A 20,238-nucleotide genomic window follows, 5' to 3' on the forward strand; every position below is an offset into this window, starting at 1 on the left:
CACTTACTAGCTAACTTAGGGTATGCATTTTGGAGTTTTTTTTGAGGAAACTGCATTAATCAAACCAAGCCCACGTTTTTGCAGTGTGAATCTACTTTGGGGGTAAGCCAACAGCTGTCTTAATGCTTTAAAACCATGAATGTGGCCCAGAGTTCTGTTGTGAATATAATGGGTCTTGAGGCCGCTTATAGAAACATGCCAGTTAGCTGCACATCCGATCGAAGTGCTGTAGGGTGTTGCTTTGCTATCTGCAGTAGTAATTAAATAGTGTAATCATTTCCAAATGGAACATGACGGGAATGTTTACTGCCATGTGTTTTTGAATAACTGAACTGTATTTGAAATGTATCCAATTCCAGTGGTACTTATCCTCTGATTATTCTGACTGAGTAACGACTGTTCACACTTATGCCTAAAATGTCCAGGTGAATTTTGGGGGATTTTTGTGTCTGTTTTCCAAGTACTTGGGATGGTGATAAAGCCTTCAAGGCATTCCAGACACTTCAAACCATTTACTGTGCAATGACTTGAGTAAGTGGTCTTAAAATTTAAACAAACTTAAGATCCTTAAGCCAAGTTACTTGCAGCTGCTGTGATATGGACCTACTGGTATTTCATGTATGTATTCCATTTTTGGTACAGCTTTCAATATAATACATTGTGGATTGTGCAACTTGTTAATATATTTTCAGACTTTTGAGCTATGGTGAATGTGTGTAATGCAGTAAATATCCATTATTACTTTCAGCTCTTGTATGGGATATGAGCCAGTATTAAGCTGATACTCCCAAGTAGAATGGCAGCATTGAACTGTAACAGACATTACACCTTATTTAAATGCTGCTGTGCTAGAAAGGATGCAGTGCGGTGCAGTGATGTCAAACTCTGCCTGATGGCACATTTACATTAGAGGCAGTCTCTTAAGCATTTATCTTGTAATGTTAAGAGCCCTTGAACTAGAAACTAGGTGGTTGAATTTTTATATGCTGGTACATAGATTATATGTAACTCATTGCTTTGGAGTTGATTGGTTCAGAGATGAGCTATATTTATGAGAGGTTTGAATTGGAAAATGTGAAAGTGTTATATGTATCTTTGTAGTTTTTTTTAAAAAAAAGAGTTGACTGTTGTAGGGATAGATACTGAGCAACTGGATTTGTAGAGCACTTCAGTGGTTTGGATGACTGGCCAAAGTTGGTCATTTTTGGGCATATCAGCATTAATGTGACGAATCAGTTCCTGATGTAATAATGTATTTTAGCACCACAAACAAAATGTTCCTAAATATGTCTAATTTGATTTTTTTTTGGTGGAGCAATTAGTTAGGGTATTAAATCTTCTAATATTCAGTGCTGCATAGATTGGATTCTGCATCAGATAGAGTTGTTATTTTTAAAGCTTTGGGTTCTCATTGTCAGGAAAGAACTATAGTTAAAAAGGAAGCCATAATTCAACATAGTAATGTCATAGGGACAAAAGTGTATGGTCAGATGAAGTGAACACTTACTTTCAGACTAAGTTGTCCTAACTGCAACCTTTTTATATGGGCTATTTATTCAGTGTAAATTTCCAAAGTTATTTTGGTGACTTAAACATTCAGTCAAGAAAATATTTTCCCATGACTTTAGCCATAGTAAAAACATTGAATCCTCATTGATAACTTGTTAATTTTGAGGATTGCAGTATAATTTTGTTTGCACTATTTACTTAGTGCATGGAGTATACAAACAGATACATTTTAGATAGAGTTCTGATGGAAGTCTAATCTGTTTCCTAAAATATTACAAAAAAATTATGAAAATCTTCTAGAAAAATGTATTTTTAACTTCTGCTTTCACAAGACTTGGATTTTAATGCCTGTGTTGTGCTATATTTATTCCTCTACATTATCTTCCACATACATAAGATTAGGTCAGGGAGAGGTGCAGTAATCTGAAATGGTGATTGTTTAAAATCTTTTTTTCTGCAGGAGCAGTGCAATATTTACCCATCTCCATCCCTTGCAGTGTAAATAGTGTGACTTCAGAGCAATCCTTTTTTTCTCCCTTTATTGGAACTATATTTACCCACATTAAAAATGTATGTTTTCAGTCTGTCAGCACAAGGCAGGATTCCTTTGATTATGAACACTTATAGAGAAGAATTCATATAATACAGGGAAATTTGTAGCCATCATGATCAAAGCAGTACTATCTGGTCCTTTTAGTTTTGTCTTGGGTACTTATGGCAGATGAAGAGACATGTCTAATTCCACATGGAATCTAAGCAGCCTCTTAAATACTTCTTGATCAGGGCATATCTGGTACTTTGGTTCGAGTGTATGTGGACATCTGCACTGTTGTCAGAAATGCAAGGTAGATCGGCCCTTGGGTGATGCCTCTGCTCCAACCACTATTTGGTTCATATGCAGCTGTCAGGTTGTTGATATACAAATAACCTTGACTATCGTTATATTAGGTTGTTAACAAGGCTATGAAGGGCTAGCATTCATTCTGGGGATCCTCAAACAGGAATGCTTTCCTTGTAAAGTTTTTTTAGATGAAGGATTTGTGGCTATCAAAGACTGAACGTTTTAGCTGTTTCGAAGTTGTTAGCTTTGACATTAAGGGGATCATCTGCATTGGCTTTGACCATGCAGAAATGCTTTGGTCAAAATCTCTACTTTGGGTGCCTGATTTGAAGGTGTTCTTTGACTTTGATTATGTTTTCATTTGGGTGTAATACTGTGTTACTGAAAATACTTTGAGGTTCAATGTTCAAGTTATCGATACACTTCTAATCAGGATCCCGTATGCTTTTTTAACTGCTTTCTCAACCTGCTCTGCCACCTTCAAGGTCTTTGTTCCTGTACTCCCTTTAGAATTGTACCATTGAGGAGAGGCACTATAAACTAATTCTTCCTGCCAAAACGTATCACTTCGTAATTCTCTGCGTTAAATTTCATCTGTCATGTGTCCGCCCATTCCACCAGCCTGTCTGTGTCCTCTTGAAGTCTATTACTATCCTCCTCAACGTTTACTACACTTCCAAGTTTTGTGTCATCTGAAAATTTGGAAATTGTGCCCTGTACACCCAAATTCAAGTCATTAGTATATATCAAAAAAAGCAGTGGTCCTAGTACTGACCCCTGGGGAACACCACTGTATACCTTCCTCCAGTCCAAAAAACAACAGTTCACTGCTATTCTGTTTCCTGTCACTTAGCCAATTTCATATTCATGCTGCCACTGCCCCTTTTATTCCATGGGCTTCAGTTTTGCTGACAAGCCTATTATGTGGTACTTCAACGCTTTTTGAAAGTCCATATACACATCAACCGCATTGCCCTCATCAACCCTCTCTGTTACCTCATCAAAAAGCACAACCAAGTTAGTTAAACAGGATTTGCCTTTAACAAATCTGTGCTGGCTTTCCTTTTATTATTCCACACTTGTCCAAGTGATTACTAATTTAGTCCTGGATTATCATTTCTAAAAGCTTCCCCACCACTGAGGTTAAACTGACTGGCCTGTAGCTGGGTTTATCCTTACACTTTTTTCTTGAACAAGGGTGCAACACTTGCAATTCTTTAGTCTTGGTCTTGGTGTTGTGCTGACAGCTCTCCTTGTATTTGTGGCTACCAAGCTCTTCCTGAGCCTTTGTTATTTTACCCAATAGTCTCCAAAGAATGGCCAATTTATAAATTGCTCTGGTAGGCTCAAGTTACAGATCAACAGATACTGTTGTATTATTTTGGTTGGGAATGTTTCTCTTTTAAAAAGTGAGTAACTAATTTCCAAGAAGCAATGAATTGGTTGCAAACCGGCTTCATACAAACTGACTGGAGAAGCTGGCACTCCAGTTTCCAGAATCTTCGGTTAGTTTATGTCTTAGTGCAGACGCATCATCAAAAAAAAGGTTGAATTCAATTGTGCTTTTTCTGGGTACACTTTTAGATCTGTGCAACATCTAGGAGGAGTGCAAAATCTGGTAGTAAGCTTTTTAAATGGGGACAAACAGATGCTTTAGATTTTCAGTAGATGGGGTTATTTGTATATTTTAGACCCTGTGACCACTTTTGAGTTAAATTGACTTCAGGATGTTGAGCTATAATGCTATAATTCTTTTAACTCCACAATGGCTTGGAAAGCATGTTTGAACCTACACCACCTGTGTATTGATTGACCTCTGCCTCTTCCTCTTCCTCATGGGCTTGACTCATTGTATAAAACAGAGGGTCAGATCAGTTACAATGGCATTGTTCTCGAGATGAGTAGAAGGCTTTAATTGAGGAACTTCTGCATTTAGTAGTAAATATTTTGTGAACATTGTCATTTTTTTTCTTTTGGATTTGCTGTAACGTTATCCATAAATGTGGAACATATGGATTTTTTTCTCAACAATTATCTGCTGCATATATAAATTTGCATGAGCTTCAGTATGGTATTTTCACCAGGGGATGTGGACGATTGTGGCTATAGCAAGGCTAGCATAAGCAAAAGCTCTCAATGGGCGTGCTGACCCTATGATTTTTCTAATGTATTTCTGATACTTGTGAAGGATAAACTCAATGAGGAAGAACATACTAAAGAGAGGTAGATGACTGACTTAGTAATATTAGCTGTATACTATAATATACATTTTATATTTCAGTCTGTAAACGTCAAATTTTTTCCTGTCACACTTTTTAAAAAAAAAAGTAAATGTAGCAAAATATTCCTACTTGTAAGCCTGACCATAAATTGTGGCATCACTCCTTTATTAATTATCCAGTTAACCTCACTTACCAAAATATTGTATCTTTATGGGTATGCTGCACTTTGTGTTTTGTATAAGATCTGTGGAAGCTCCTTAAATTGTTATGTTAACTTTTTTTTATACAAGTCCACAAGATTAACCATTAGTCGGGAGGCTGCAAGTAGCGGTTACTTTCAGTAATACTGTAATTATGAAGCAATTTCAACTCTACATTTTAAGTTGCATATTTGTTGTAAAAAGTTAAGTTTAAAAAGTGAAAAACCTGTAAATCTGGAAATGTGACACAAAAACAGAAAATGCTAGGGTCATATACCAGGCGAATGGGACTGATTGGATAGCTCTTTCAAAAAGCCGGCACAGGCATGATGGGCCAAATGGCCACCTCTTGTGCTGTACCTTCTATGATACTATGAACTGCGGAGTGAACAGGCAAGTTCATGTTTCAGTTGTAGACCTTTTTATCAGTTCTGAAATGTTAATTTGTCTTTATTACTTGCACTTGGGATGTGGGCTACACTGGTAAGCAACTTTTGTGATGAATGGCCTGTTCCTGTGTTGTGATTTCTCTGTAATTCTATGCTCATCCCGAGTGGCCCTGAAGGCACAGAGTCAACCACTGAGTGCGAGACTGGAGTCGCACGTAAGCCAGACCAGATAGGGATGGCAGGTTTCCTGAGTCACCTAGTTGAGTTTTTATGAATAACTGGCAGCTTTCACAGTCATTTTTTTCTGATGCTACCCCAAAAATTACCAGATTTGTTGAACTCAATTTCAGAATTTATTATGGTGGGATTTGAATTTAGAATCTGCAGATTGCTAGTCTGCTGTGCTACCATACCCCTGTTATCTTGACAGATGCTGACTATCCAGTGTTTTCAGTGATGTGGTATGCAACATTGAATTATAGTCAGGGTAACTGCATTGGAGAGTCAATAGAACTGAAGAGAACAGCAATCCTGTTGCTACCTTTTATTGGTAGCTCTAGAGAATATTAAACCTGTGGTATTCAATTTCCAGCAGTTTCAGCTTCTTGCCCCTTTGCATTGATCCCAACCATTGATTTGTTCTACTACACAAACCTATGTGTGAGGTTATCCAAGGGAGAATGTTGGGGGTGTTCCTTGTATTTTGATTTCTCAGCCAGAATGCATTACCATTTTCCCCCCATGCCACTGGCACTTACTTTTGGCATCAGTTACCCTAAGATTTGTTCCTCTGAGAAGGAATTTCTTCAAAACTAAAATGTTATAACATGTTCCAAACTAAAATGGCACATACCAAATCGGAGCAGATCCATTGGGAACACAGAACACACCACTTCATCCTCCGACAGCTTGTGGAGAAACAGAAGAATATTAGAGGGTCTTCATTGGAGGTATATGCGCAACCACCTACAAGTTAGGGTGGAATTCACCCCCCAAAACACTCTGCTGACTGACATTCTCAGCTCAAAGTTCACTATTTGGATGAGGTGCCAGAGTTTTTCTAGCATGTGGAACCATACCCCAGTGTGATTCAAAACTTTCAGGAGAGCAGAACTGAGGGGATGGGGTGAAATATATCCTCTTTCATTGTTTAATTGTCATGCATATTATAGTCTAGTTTATTGTCAAGTATGAATCTTATTTTGATCCATTGCGTCTTGTATCAGCAAACCTACACGGGCTTGAATAGTGCCTGATGAGATATGTTGGTTATTGAGTGTCACAGAATACGGCCATATTAGTGTTCACATCAGCTTGTGCTCAAAATTTATTGTTTTATAATGCTGTATAAAGCAAATCTCAGTAGCAGAAGGATGAGTGTCCACAGTGGGATTGGAAATTAGGAGAAACTATTTTCTTTTGTTTTAAAAGCTCCAGATTATGAGAACAAAGACCTGTTTATACTTTCCTGCTCTCAAAATTCCCCCAGGTTTTGCAACAAGTTCATGCACTGCGAGGTATGGAATGACCTGCCTGATGTAAGCGATTTTAATTTGAAATCTACAGATCTTCATTGGCTGTTTATACTAGCCTGATGTGAATCATCTGCTTTGCTGGAACAACTTGGAGCAGTTGAGATGGGCGTTGTTTCTCAGAAATCCAAAGGGTGTAAAATACCGTGGCCATTTGCACTTGATTGATTAATGCATACCCAACAGCATTTCTGTCACTGCACTGGAATTTATTTTGTCCAGTTTGTTTGAGCACTACCATGCTATGCATTTAATATAATTTTGTGACCCTGGTGTACACAATGTTACCCTGCCTTATTGTAACTGATGCAGTCTCTTGTCTGATTTTAGATGTGCTTTTTTTTAAATGTACACAGAAGTTTGTTACATTATTTAAGATTTGCATGCATAAATAATGAATATTCAAGCTCAAGCTTACTCCCAATCCTTGAGAACATAAAGGTCCACTTGATTAAAATTAAATGTTAAGTTCTTTGTAATTGAGAGGAAAAGTTTCCAAATTGATAAGTAATTTTGGGGACATTAAATGATTGGGAAAGCCTTAGTGGCTTTGTTATCTGAGAGATACAAAATTTGGTGGTTGAACAAAATACATTTTTTAAAAAATAGTTTGCAAATTGTTCTAGCCTCATGAACAGCCAAAATGAAACTTAACTTATTTTGCAACACTGGCACATTGCCTATTCAAACTCAGAATCTACTTTTGTGACAAATAATTAACATAGCTACATGGAATAGTCTAACACTGCATCATTGCCTCAACAATAGCAGTAGTTTTTATTGACATTACAAGTATTACATTAGCAACATGTTTGACAGATTATTTCAAGCTGCAAGATTTCAGTTTCTACATACCTATTTTTGTTAGCTGAAACTCATTTTTTAAAAAAATACTTTACAGTGCTTCAATATTTTTTTTAAAAGTGCCCCCTCTGGGCTTATAAAAATGTACAAATGTATCAAAAAAGCATGGCAGTACATGCCTCATGAAGAAGCCTGCCAGTCAGAACTGTTTTTTCCCTGTGGGAATAGTGATTTGTTTGCCACAAATACCCCCCAGGAACTGGAGGGTCAAATCTGAGAGACATTCACCCTTGTTCCAGATATCTCCAGTTGCACCATGGTGTTTTGCTACCAACTGTGCAAAAAATGCATGCACTTAAATGTGCCCCTGTGCCTTGAAGTTTAATGACTAAACCAATTAATAAACTTATGAAATGTGCCCTTTTATGCCATAGGCACAAATTTGCACAGAGAACCAACACAGCTCCTTGCCATCTGTTGTTATCACTTCCTTGTATGCTATGCAGCCAGATTGTTCCAGGTCTTTGTGTATCAACTCTTTCAATCACATTTATGCGCTACCTCTCCTTGGCTTTTTAGTCACTTGGGCAGCCTTTTTCTTGCCATCCATTGTGTGTGACCAAAACAAATGAGCTGCTTTTATTTGGAGAGTAGGATATATTGGCAGACTGTTTTATTCTTTTCCCCAATGGCCTCATTTCATATGCTGCTTTCAGCTTCTGTGAAGGATGTGCCCAGGCTGGCAGCCAGCTCACATTCTTTGTGGTCTAGCAGACCAAATTTCTACATCATGCAGCAGAATTGGCACTACAGCTGTAATGTAGATGCACAATTTTGTTTGTAGAGAGATGTGATGTTTCATTGCTATTGTATTGTTATTCCTGCTGATGAAGCATTGTTTTGTCCATTCTTATCTGAATTTGGTTACTGTAGAAGTATATATAAATTGTTTACTGTACAAGCTATATATACATTAACCTATACAATAAACAAAATTGCCATAGAGCAACTTGTATAGTAAACAAAATCACGTGTGTGCAAAAATTTAATGTTGCACCTAATTTTTTTTATATAAAACTTTTGTATTCCTAATATACTATTTACTCTATATAGAGACTGGTACCGGAAACACAATTAGTTTTAAAACAAAACAGTAGTACCGTATTGAACTGAATATGTTTCCATAGCAATATTTCTCCTTGAAATTGTGCTAGGTCCATGCCGTTGCCTAATATTGTATGTGAATTAGCTTGGTCCTTTTTTCTGTGTGCTGGAGCTTGGACTAGTTTGTAGCTTAATCCAGGCTGAATCAAGACTACAATTTGAGCCCACTCAATCCTGATCCTTATCCAGCATTATAGACGAGAATGAGGGTAATGTGTCGGGCGCATCTGCGAACTATCTTATTCATTTACTTTAGTTTATTTTTGCCCTTTCTCTGCTCTAGTTTTTCATCACTCTTCTGCACTTTAGTTGAGTTTTGTAGCTGTTTGACAGCATGCTGATTGTTTTTACGAGAACCACAGGATATGAAGAAAATATGAAGTACAATTAATTGTTCTAGAAATTGTAACTTTTAATAAGACTTTATTATCCTCTCTTTTAAAAAGGGAAATTATCACTGTCATTTATTTAAAATAAAAGACCCTCTAAAATAAACCGATTAAATTTTTAAAAATGTTAAACGAGTGTTGATGGCATAAGTGAGGGAATTTGCTGGGAGCAGTTACTGAGCTGCACAGTAGAGCGAGCTAGGTTATTGCAGTAGGGAGGTGGGAGGGATGCTATAAATTGCTCTCAGCAGCTCTGGTCTACTGAAGGGAAAATCAGCCACGGTTCAGTTTCTGAGCATTAACTATAAAGTGTGGACATTGATTGAGATCTTGAATCAAATGTAGAACCCTGAGGATTTGGTTCATTCAGCTGAAACCTGGATTCAAATGTAGAGCTCTGTTGTTGGAGCTAATCAGTTGAAGATAGTTTTAACAAACAAAACATAACTGCAACATTTCAACTTTTCGATAATATACTATTGCTCAAGGAATAGGAAAATGCAGTTGCAGCATTGAGTGTGATAGCTCAGTTCTAATTTTGCTCTGTGCATCTACTGAAAGTATAAATATATTCATTTAGTAATTGTTATGCATTTGAGACAATGATGCAGTGTATTTGTAACCTTGTTATACCATTGACTCTTGCCAGCACAAACTTCTGTTTAGGCTTGAAGAGATAGCCTCAACTAGGTCGGATAAGATATTATATTCGTGACATTGTGTAAATAAAATACACAAAATGTGTTAATGAATATTCAAAGATGATTTTACAATTGGCAGAACCTAGCTTCAGTGTTATTTCAGCTGGTCAGTGAAAGGGCACGGGATCTGTCTCAAAACAAAACAGCACAGCAGATTTCTAGTGAGCAACATTCAAGTGAAAAAGCTTGGCATGCAGCAATCATCTGGGATGCTTGTGTCCCTAGGGAGAACATCACATTTATTACAATTTATTTTATTACTGATGGTTTATTTTGTAAATACTTTCCTAAGTACTTGTATTTGTAACAAGAACAACATACACTTGTAAAGTACCTTTTAACGTAGCAAAATGTCACAAGGTGCCTCACATAGGGATGGGTAATGCACAGTGAGTAGGAGTTGAGGCAAATGATCAACGGCATCGTCAAAGAAATAGATTTTGGAAGGGAGAAGCATACAGTGGGTCAGAGTCAGGAATGTGAGTTTGCAAACTAAGTAGTTCTTAAAAGCGTGTACTCTTTTTGTAGTAAAATTGATGTCTTAAAAACGCCAGTTTATTTTTAGAATATCTTGTAAATATGACTGGGTGGGTTGAAGGGTAGCAGCTCAGATACTACACAGTGAGGGTCTTTGCACCAACCTCTCTGGTAGATAACAATTTCCAAACTTTGTTTTTCCACTTTCTTATTGGGTGAGTTGTGCACCACTCAGAAGCTTTTATGCTTTTTTTTTATTCAGTATTTACTGGGACATAAATTATATTTATTTTTGGTCTTATTTTGCAGGCCGGGGAGGATTGATAAGGCCAAGAGGTATGAATAAAAAGATTGTAACTGCGACCCAGATGACAGCTCAGGAAGTGATTTAAACTGGACCCTCCCTCCCCATACCTTGACGGAAGGGATTTTTGTGCGACTGTGAAATGTTTCAGACAGCAACCATAAACAAATACCACAATAAGAATGAATGGATTATTGTACCCTCTACAACCTGACTTATAACATCCAGCTAGTCCCAGGCAGTGGAATCGAATGCCTCCTTTGTGGCAGTGATTGCACATTGTGATTTTTTTTTTAGAAAACAAAAATACCCTAAAATACAGCACACACTGATGTAACAAGAAAAGCAAAATAAAAGTTTTTACAAAAATGGAATCATGATTTTCAATGTATGTTTCTTCCTCTGTGTTTGGCCTAAACTCAAGTTATTTAATTCTCTCTGTTCCTCTTCTAAAATAGCTTTCTGTGACAGCACAGTTTACAGCACAATTCATAATTATTTTCCAACATCAAGGTTTCGAAGCAAATGCCTAATATTTCTCCACATAACCACTCATTCTGCATTTGAGTCTTGATGAAATGAGTGGAACGCTTGAGTGTAAAACTAAAGCAAACGTCACTTTTCTCAGATTTTATGAAGGGTGGGAAATGTAGTTTGGTATTGTCCTTAGAAATGCAATGTAGCAAATGGTTTGTGCAACATATTAAAAAAAAAATTGAACATTTTTGTGGATCAAAATTCTGCATTTGACAGCATGTGTGTTGGATTCTCCTGAGACTTGAGTTTGAATTCCAGTCTTGATGACGTTTGTACTTGAGCTTCCCTTGGAGAGGTGAAGGAGAGTTTTCCAGGAAGGCGTCTACTTTTATCACTCAGCTACACAAATGCTGACCAGTGTCTGACCAAGTGGCCATTCTTGTGTGAACCTAAACTGAGTGCTGGCAGACTCTTTGACCATGTCGGGCCTTTTAACTGAACCTGACATGCATACATGTTTGCTAAGCAGCAGTATAGAAATCAGCAGCAGGAACTGTATCTGTTTATCCTAACCCAGTCACTGTAGTCCAGAACAGACCAGGGATTGAATGTGGAACATTCCTGGTTTGCAAAGCTCAATATCACAATTATTTTCCACCTCACGAACAAAGTATCTGAGCTGCTATATTTGAGAAAGTTAATCCCAGTTTATACTAAAGGGATCTAAGTTTCTCTTTGTAAAGCCCTTCCTTGTCTGATATCTTCAATTCATGCCCTAGAGGCTGCTGCTGATGCCAAATCCACAATGAGGTGCTGAAATGTGAAATTTTATACATGTAATAGAATTGTAGGAGTGCTTGAAATTGAAATTTGTGATATACAGTTGACCCTTTTTAAATTTAGTACGCCTGGCTCAAGTATCTCTCCCAATTATACAGTTTCCAAGTACCAAATCACTTCCCTGTTTCTCCAGATACATAGGATTCTTGATCCAAGTTTATCAGTTAAACGCAGGAAGAATTCTTCCTCCCCTCTCTCCTACATTATATATTTTATCCAAAGAGTAGAATGGTGACCCTGCAGATGTTGGCATAAATTGTTAATGCTGCTCCTTGATCAGTTTGATCAGGAATACAGTGTGGTGGATTATAGTATAGAAAAAATAGATGAGGCTTTCTTAATGGCTCAATGGGTAAACACTGGCTGCTATACAGACTAAGACGACCCTCCTTTCAGTGTCTGATCTGTGCTTAGTTAGCAGATTTCTCTGCCTGGACTACAGTGAGCAACTGATTCAGGACCTGGCAGTACTAAAATAATTAGGTTTTGTACTATGCTAGCCGGGCCTACCTGGTATTGCAATGTTGCAGTCATAAGTTTCTGCCAATACAAAAAGATAAATAGAACTTCACCCTCTGGTGATGGATGTAAGTACTACAAGTCAAATCCAGCTTATGTAGAAAAATTGTTTTTAGTTGTTCAGGGAAGATTTTTTTTTTAAAAGTGTAACTGTCATCTCATTTTTAAATTTTTGTTTTACTCTTTTTCCATTTTCTCTTTTGAAAGTACTGACTCTTGCCATGGTATAATTCCACACCTGTTGCCCAAGTGACCATTCTTCTTACCTGAGCCTAGACTGTGTTGGCAGACTATTGGACTGTAGAGAGCTAAGACTGTTTCCACCTGAATTTTACACATGCACATCTTCAATCAGGGGCAAGAATTATAGCTCATTTCTTTCTCCTCCTTAGCCCTGCCACCATAGTTCAGGCAGAGACCAACTAACTTGGCACAGCAACAAGGATCGAAGGGAAGGCCATCCTGATCTTTCTGGGTCAGTATTACTGCAGCCAGTGCATTTACCCACTGAGCCATTAGGAAAGCCCCAAATACATCTTTTATAGTATGATGCACTGCTCTGTCCTATTCAGTCTTAATTTGCAATCCTCAACAAGCAAGATGTGGGATTTGCTGTGCACTCTATTCAGACCACCAGCAATAAGAAAACCAGGAAATGTCACTCAAGTGTAACAGTCTCAGCTGCACAAAAATAAAATTATGGAATTAGCTTTATTGAAAAAATGTTATGATTCTTGCTGTTAGTTTTAGAAGTGTCAGCAGGCTGTTCGACTATGGACAGCATCATAACCAAACCTGATCCTTTCTTGCTTAGCGTCCATATGTACATACTTTACAGAAGAGTCTGGATAGCGATCGAGAACAGGAAACCCTGGCGGATATTTTTAGCACATGGCCTAGGGGCCCAATGCTACTTGTAGCACCTTGGGTGATTAACAAACTCAATCCTGACTGGGAATCTACTCTGGGGCTGGCTTGTATGGCTTAGTGCCACACCGGGTGGGTACTTCTCTAATTTTACTATACAATATAGGTAGAATGAATGCTTTTGTGCAGCCCTCCTCCTGAAATACAGAGCTTCCCATGCCTGAATCAGCTTGAGATCATGATCCACGACTATGCTGGAAAATGAAGGAACAATTATAAATGAGTAGATAGACCTGATTTCAAATTCAGCCTGAATGCAATGGTGTTGGGGCCTATTAGAAACTTGTACATCATATTTGATTAATTTTTCTGAATCATGTTACTGCCCCTCTCCATTCTGTTCAGAAATTGAATGTAACAGTAGTTATAGTGTTGGACAGAGTATCAATCAGGGAATTAGAGGAGCATGTAACAAGGGTAATGCAATAATCTTGGGGGACTTTAATCTTCATCTAGACTGAGCAAACCAAATTGCCAAAAGTAGTTCGGAGGACAAGTTCACGGAATGCATTCGAGACAGGTTTCTAGAAAATATGTCAAGGAACCAACTAGGGAACAGGCTATTTTAGATTTAGTATTGTGTAATGAGATAGGATTAATTAGTAATCTTATAATTAAGGAGCCTCTGGGGCAGAGTGATCATCATAATATAGAATTTTATATTGAGTTTGAGAGGGAGGTAGTTAAGTCCGAAACTAGGGTCTTAAATTTAAACAAAGCCAAGTTACATAGGTATGAGGGGCGAGTTGGCTAAGGTAGATTGGGAAATTAGATTAAAAGATATGATGATGGATTAGCAATGGCGAACATTTAAAGAAATAATTCATAATTCTCAACAAATATATATTCCCTTGAGGAATAAATCTCCACGAGAAAAATGATCCAACCATTGCTAACTAGAGAAGTTAAGGATAGTATTGGATTAAAAGAAGAGGCTTACAATGTTTTCAAAAAGAGTAGTAAGCCTGAGGATTGGGAGGGTTTTCGAAATCAGCAAAGGATGACCAAGAAATTGATAGAGGGAGAAAATAGAATATGACAGTAAACTAGCAAGAATTATAAAAAGATTGTAAGAGCTTCTACAAGTATGTAAAAAGGAAGAGATTAGCAAAAGTAAATGTGGGTTCCTCAGAGGCACAGACAGGAGAAATTATAATAGGGAATAAGGAAATAGAGATGTTAAACAAATATTTTGTATCTGTCTTCACAGTAGAAGACTCAAAAAGCACACCAGAAATAGTGGTGAACCAAGGGTCTAATGAGAGTGAGGAACTTAAAGTAATTAAGATTAGTAAAGGAAAAGGTACTGGAGAAATTAATGGGACTAAAAGCCGACATCCCCTGGACCTGATAGTCTACGTCCTAGGATTTTGAAAGAAATGGCTGCAAAGATAGTGGTTGCATTGGTTTTGACTTCCAGAATTCCCTCGATTCTAGAACGGTCCCCGTGGTTTGGAAGGTAGCAAATATAACCCTGTTATTCAATAAAGGAAGGAGAGAGAATAAAGAACTATAGGCCAGTTAGCCTGACATCATTTAGTCGGGAAAATGATGGAAACTATTATTAAGGACGTAGTAACAGGACACTTAGAAAATCATAATATGATAAGGCAGAGTCAACACGGTTTTATGAAAGGGAAATCATGCTTGACAAATCTTTGAATTTTTTTGAGGGGAACCAGTGGACGTAGTATATTTGGATTTTCAAAAGATAAGGTGCCACACAGGAGGTTGTTGCACAAGATTAGTGCTCATGGGATTGGGGGTAATATATTAGTGTGGATTGAGGATTGGTTAATGGACAGAAAACAGAAGCAATAAATGGGTCATTTTCAGGTTGGCAGGTTGTAACTAGTGGGGTGCCTCAAGGATTAGTGCTTGGGCCTCGGCTGTTTACAATCTATAATCAATGACTTAGATGAGGGGACCGAGTATAATGTATCCAAGTTGGCTGACGATACAAAGCTAGGTGGGACAGTAATGTGAGGAAGATGCAAAGGGATATAGACAGGTTGAGTGAGTGGGCGAGAAGGTGGCAGATGGAGTATAATGTGGGGAAATGTGAGGTTATTCACTTTGGTAGGAAGAATAGAGAAGCAGAATTTTTTTTTAAATGGTGAGAGACAAAGAAATGTTGGTAGTCAGAGGAATTTTGGTGTCCTTATACATGGATCACAGAAAGTTAACATGCAGGTGCGGCAAGCAATTAGGAAGGCAAATGGCACGTTAGCCTTTATTGCAAGAGGGTTGGAGTATAGGAGTAAGGAGGTCTTGCTGCAATTATATATGGCTCTGGTAAGACCACACCTGGAGTACTGTGTACAGTTTTAGTTCTCTTACCTAAGGAAAGATATATTTGCCTTAGAGGGGGTGCAACGAAGGTTCACTAGATTGATTTCTGGGATGAGAGGGTTGTCCTATGAGGAAAGGTTGAGTAGAATAAGCCTATATTGTGTGGAATTTAGAAGAATAAGAGGTGATCTCATTGAAACGTATAAAATTCTTAGAGGGCTTGACAGGATAGATGCGGAGAGTCTAGAACTAGGGGGCATAGTCTCAGGATAAGGTGTGGGTGACTTAGGACTGAGATGAGGAGGAATTTCTTCACTAAGGGTTGTGAATCTTTGGAATTCTCCAACCCAGAGGGCTGTGGATGCTCAGTCGTTGAGTATATTCAAGACTGAGATCGATAGATTCTTGGACTCTAAGAATCAAGGGATATGGGGATTGGGCAGGAAAGTGGAGTTGAGGTAGAAGATCAGCCATGATCTTATTCAATGCCGAGCAGGCTCGATGGGCCGTATGGCCGACTCCTGCTCCTATTGTTATAATGTGGGGTTAGTAACAGAGCTTGATTGTGTTAGGTAAAGTGCACTAAGGAAGTTGGAAATTCCAGGCAACTGTTTGTCTCCCACAATACTCCAATTCTTGGGAAAACCATTAGCCAAGCAGAGGTTATCCAAGTAATTATTCCACCAGCATATTCAACATAATTAAGAGTTAAAATCACTTTTAAATGGTGTTTTGGAATGATGTGGTGCAGAGGTCCATTGAGGACTCTGGTATAGCAAATGCAAAAGTCAGACTACGCTATTTTAAAAAGGTATTCTTTTAGTGTGTATTAATGCACACTGCCTTTATAAATCAGATTGTTTCTGTTAATTTACAGTATTAGTGGAATAAATAAAAAATTGCAATTTTGATAGGATTTTATTGTGTTGACGTCAGCAATTGTGCTTTCAACTGGTACCATTTAACTGTTGATGCAGAATGCTTTTATCAGTTGTCATGTGCAAGAGACTGTTACATGGATCCATTGTTGCTAGCTTTTAGATTTATATTTTCTAAGCTAAAGAGATTTTTCTATTGACACTCGTGGTGACTGTCGTGGGACAGAATTTACGGAGGTTCAGTGGAGCATTATCTTCAGGAATGTGCAATTTCCCTAGTTTGACTAAGCTTTTAATACTATTTGGAATTTAATTCAGCACTTTTAATGTACATTGAATATAGTAGTTTCTTATCAGTTTTTAGTATTGTTGAAATTACCAGCATTGCAGAAACAAAGTTACTAACTTTGAACAGTGGCTATATTTTGTTCATGTGGGCAAATCAAGCTACTCATGAGCAACATTACAACTTCCAGTGCTAAATTCAGTAAATTGCCACATTGATGTCAGGGTCTGCTGAACAAGTCATGTGATTTGAACTCAATATCCCTGGTGTTGCGAGTCTTTGCTGGTGGCGTTGAGCCTTGTTGGTGATAGGCATAGGTTGCAAAATCATCTCACCACCAAAGTTACATGCTGAATTTTGAGAGGCAAGATTTTGCTGGGTCAAATGGAAGATTGGGTTAAATTCTGCGATTGAGAGCTGCCTCAAGTATCCTGTCACTGAGCAAATGCACACAATGTGTCCTCAAAGGACATCCTGCACATTACCTCTACTGAAGGTGACTGCCATCTTTCAGCACCCTCCCAACACTTGTTATTTTCCCATAAAACTTCCCAACAAATTCTGTTCACACTAAGGAGTTATAAAAAAAACATCAATATATATATATATATATAGTGATATTTACATAAATTAAGTGTTCTAATTACCACTGTGCTTCTCCTTGGTAATCCTATAAGGTGTCTGTCTTGCTAGATAATCTGAGGCTTATGTCTTAAGTGTTTCCAGAGTGCGAGAAGAAACTTTGGTGACAGGCAGTTGTGACCTAATAAGGATGGTGGCAGTGCTAAACCTCCAGGTGCAGGGTCACGAGGGGCCTGCAACAACTGGAGCCATGTACAACAATGCAGTGGCTGCCAGCGCCTGCCCATATCTGGCACTACTTCAATACTCTGAAGGGCCTGGATGCATGTGAGGACACCCTGAGAGGAAGCTAGCTCACCCGTTCCCTCTGGCACAATCCTGGTGCTGGGAACGCTAGCCAGATGATCAGTGATTTTCATAAAAACAGTCTGTACTTGCTCCCTCATTTAAATTAAGCCAGCCATTATCACATTTTCCAGCAAATGGGTGCCGAAGATCTCATTCTAAATAATCATAGCATTTGTGAGAGTACGTTGCTTTGCACTTCGTCCTCTGTACCTTTCCCATGAAGATGCCACTCATCCAAGGTACGCTGCATTTAAATAAATCTCTCCCACGAGTGCAACGATGTCGGGGGTGCACTGCTGCATATTTTCTTCTAGCTGCTGCAGGCTACTTCATGGCATTTTAAAGGATGCTGTGAAGACTTAAAGCTTCGGCATTAAATGGCTTCTGATGGTGAGTTCAGTAGGGCCCATACCAAAGAAATGCTGTGGGCTGTCAGCCTGGCCTCTCCTTTACCGTTTCTCACCTACCACCTCCACTTGCTCCTCCTCACTTGTGAATGGTGAATCTGCCTGTGCTCCTTCCTCAAACTCGCTATCTATATTACCTGGGATTCTTCAGTCCGTGCTGGTGTTTGGGACAGTTGGTGTTTGATGAAAAGTTCAATGATGTGCTAGGATCTGTGGTTCCACCTTATCATTTAGGGAGAACATATAGGAAGAGAAAAGGAAGACTAATTACAATGGATTCCTCCATACAATGCCTTCAAAAAAAAGTAATACATTTTGTTCCTCATGCTGCTGTCTGAGCAGTTTGCCCCTGCCATGACAAACAAAGTGATTCAGAATAGGAAAGATAAGAATGAATGGAGGATACTTGCTCTGTCGTGTCACCATGTCTCCAGTCTTGTCTTCATCTATAATCTCCATCAGTTCGTAGCCATAAAGGGCCAGTGTCATCTCAAATTACAACAGCTGCTTCAGCAAAGTTGGGCCAATGCCTATCCTGATTCTGTGTGGATGTGGTGCTGCCTTAGATTGGAGATACACAAAATCTCAAGATATTAGCAACAGCCTAAGTACCCCAAACATCACACCTTTGCCCAATCCACCTTCCTCCCTGTGTAACGGCATTGTACAGTAAGCATGCATGTTGTTTGTGGTAGGAATATTCATTTTAAGCAGACTTTTGAACTGTCATATGGAAGATGTTAGTGTCTCCCTCAGGAATTGTGCACAACAGCGGTTATGCAATGACAGAATTGAGAAAAAGAACAAATAGAATCATAAAGCACAAAAGGGGGCCATTTGGCCCATCGTGCCTGTGCCGGCTCTTTGTCATGGTCACTTTTATTGCTTTTTATTTCCAGATTTTTTTTTAACTGTCATGTTCCCTGGATTATTAGTCCAGTAACACATCCACTATGCTACAGATGAGGAAAGTTCCAGGTCAGACCTGGGCTGATCATCTGGGGCAATGGTTGAGCCAATACAATTGGCCTTAATGTAAAGGCTAGTGAGGGGGAAAAAAAATCAGGCAATGTGTTACTATCTGTCACATTTTGGGATTCCTGACTGCCTCCACAAAGGGAATCATGGTATAAAATATACTAAAAATGCTACTATTAAGCTACACTAAACTTTCAAGTGATGAAGGTCACAGGCTAGAAGGGCTGGGAGATGTAGATTAGGTTCTAACATCCAATCTGTATCCTATGTGCTTCAGAAAGTGAAAGTTTGGACATTTCAGTGATCGGTCACAACTATTCTGATTGAGATGGCTCTGGTGAGATTCTGCTTCCTGGGGTCAGAATTATCAAAAAGAGAAAAGCCCATATTCTGTTGCAGGTCCAACAAAGGCTGCAAGAAGACAGTTCTTCCTCTGAGCTGGGAATTAAGATATAGCAAGTTGACTTTTTCCAGCTAGAAGCTGACCCTAAAAGGAAATTTTATAAAGTGAATATCCTATCCACTATTCAGGAGAGAGTAACATGTTTTTGTTTTGTGGTGTTATGGGAAGTGTTGTAAAAGTTTTAAAACATCTGGAATTGCTACTTTTGTTCCATCATATGCATTCTACAAAATAAACCAGCTACATGCATGATTTGTCATTGACCTTGTTATATCAGAATGTTCATCAGTTCCACCTATCGCAAGATTGGAGAAGCACAAATGGGTCGTGTGAATGGTATGGTATCCAGTCTGTATGACGAGGGGGAACGCATTGTTACATACTCTGGGTTATGCTATTGTACAGGTAGATATTGAGCAGTGTAAGTTAACTCTGGAATGTAAGAGCCACAAGGTCTACTTATGGGAGTGGCTTGTACCACTGAACCAATGAAAATATCTAAACAGACCCAAGTTTGCAACACGATCCAGTAAGCAGAAAATAATCAAAAGACTAATAGAATGCTGGCCTTCACATGTAAAGGACTAGAGTACAAGGGGGCAGAAGTTATGCTGCAGCTGTACAAAACCCCAGTTAGACCACACCTGGAGTACTGTGAGCAGTTCTGGGCACCGCACCTTCGGAAGGACATATTGGCCTTGGAGGGAGTGCAGCGTAGGTTCACTAGAATGATACCCAGACTTCAAGGGTTAAGTTACGAGGAGAGATT

The 20,238-nt window shown here is 38.6% G+C and overlaps 1 protein-coding gene across 3 annotated transcripts in view; it reads left to right on the forward strand.

The window, feature by feature from the left end:
* The window catches only part of caprin1b (cell cycle associated protein 1b), an 86,315-nt gene extending 75,409 nt beyond the window's left edge, over positions 1–10,906 (forward strand). For all 3 annotated transcript variants that reach the window (XM_067994027.1, XM_067994024.1, XM_067994025.1), the window contains one exon: positions 10,538–10,906. In XM_067994027.1, coding sequence (XP_067850128.1) covers positions 10,538–10,620 — 83 coding nt within the window. In that variant the 3' untranslated portion in view covers positions 10,621–10,906. The remainder of the gene's footprint in view (positions 1–10,537) is intronic.
* The last annotated feature ends 9,332 nt before the right edge of the window (positions 10,907–20,238 follow it).

The sequence above is a fragment of the Heptranchias perlo genome, chromosome 12 (genome assembly GCF_035084215.1).
Source record: "Heptranchias perlo isolate sHepPer1 chromosome 12, sHepPer1.hap1, whole genome shotgun sequence".
Lineage (NCBI taxonomy): Eukaryota > Metazoa > Chordata > Chondrichthyes > Hexanchiformes > Hexanchidae > Heptranchias > Heptranchias perlo.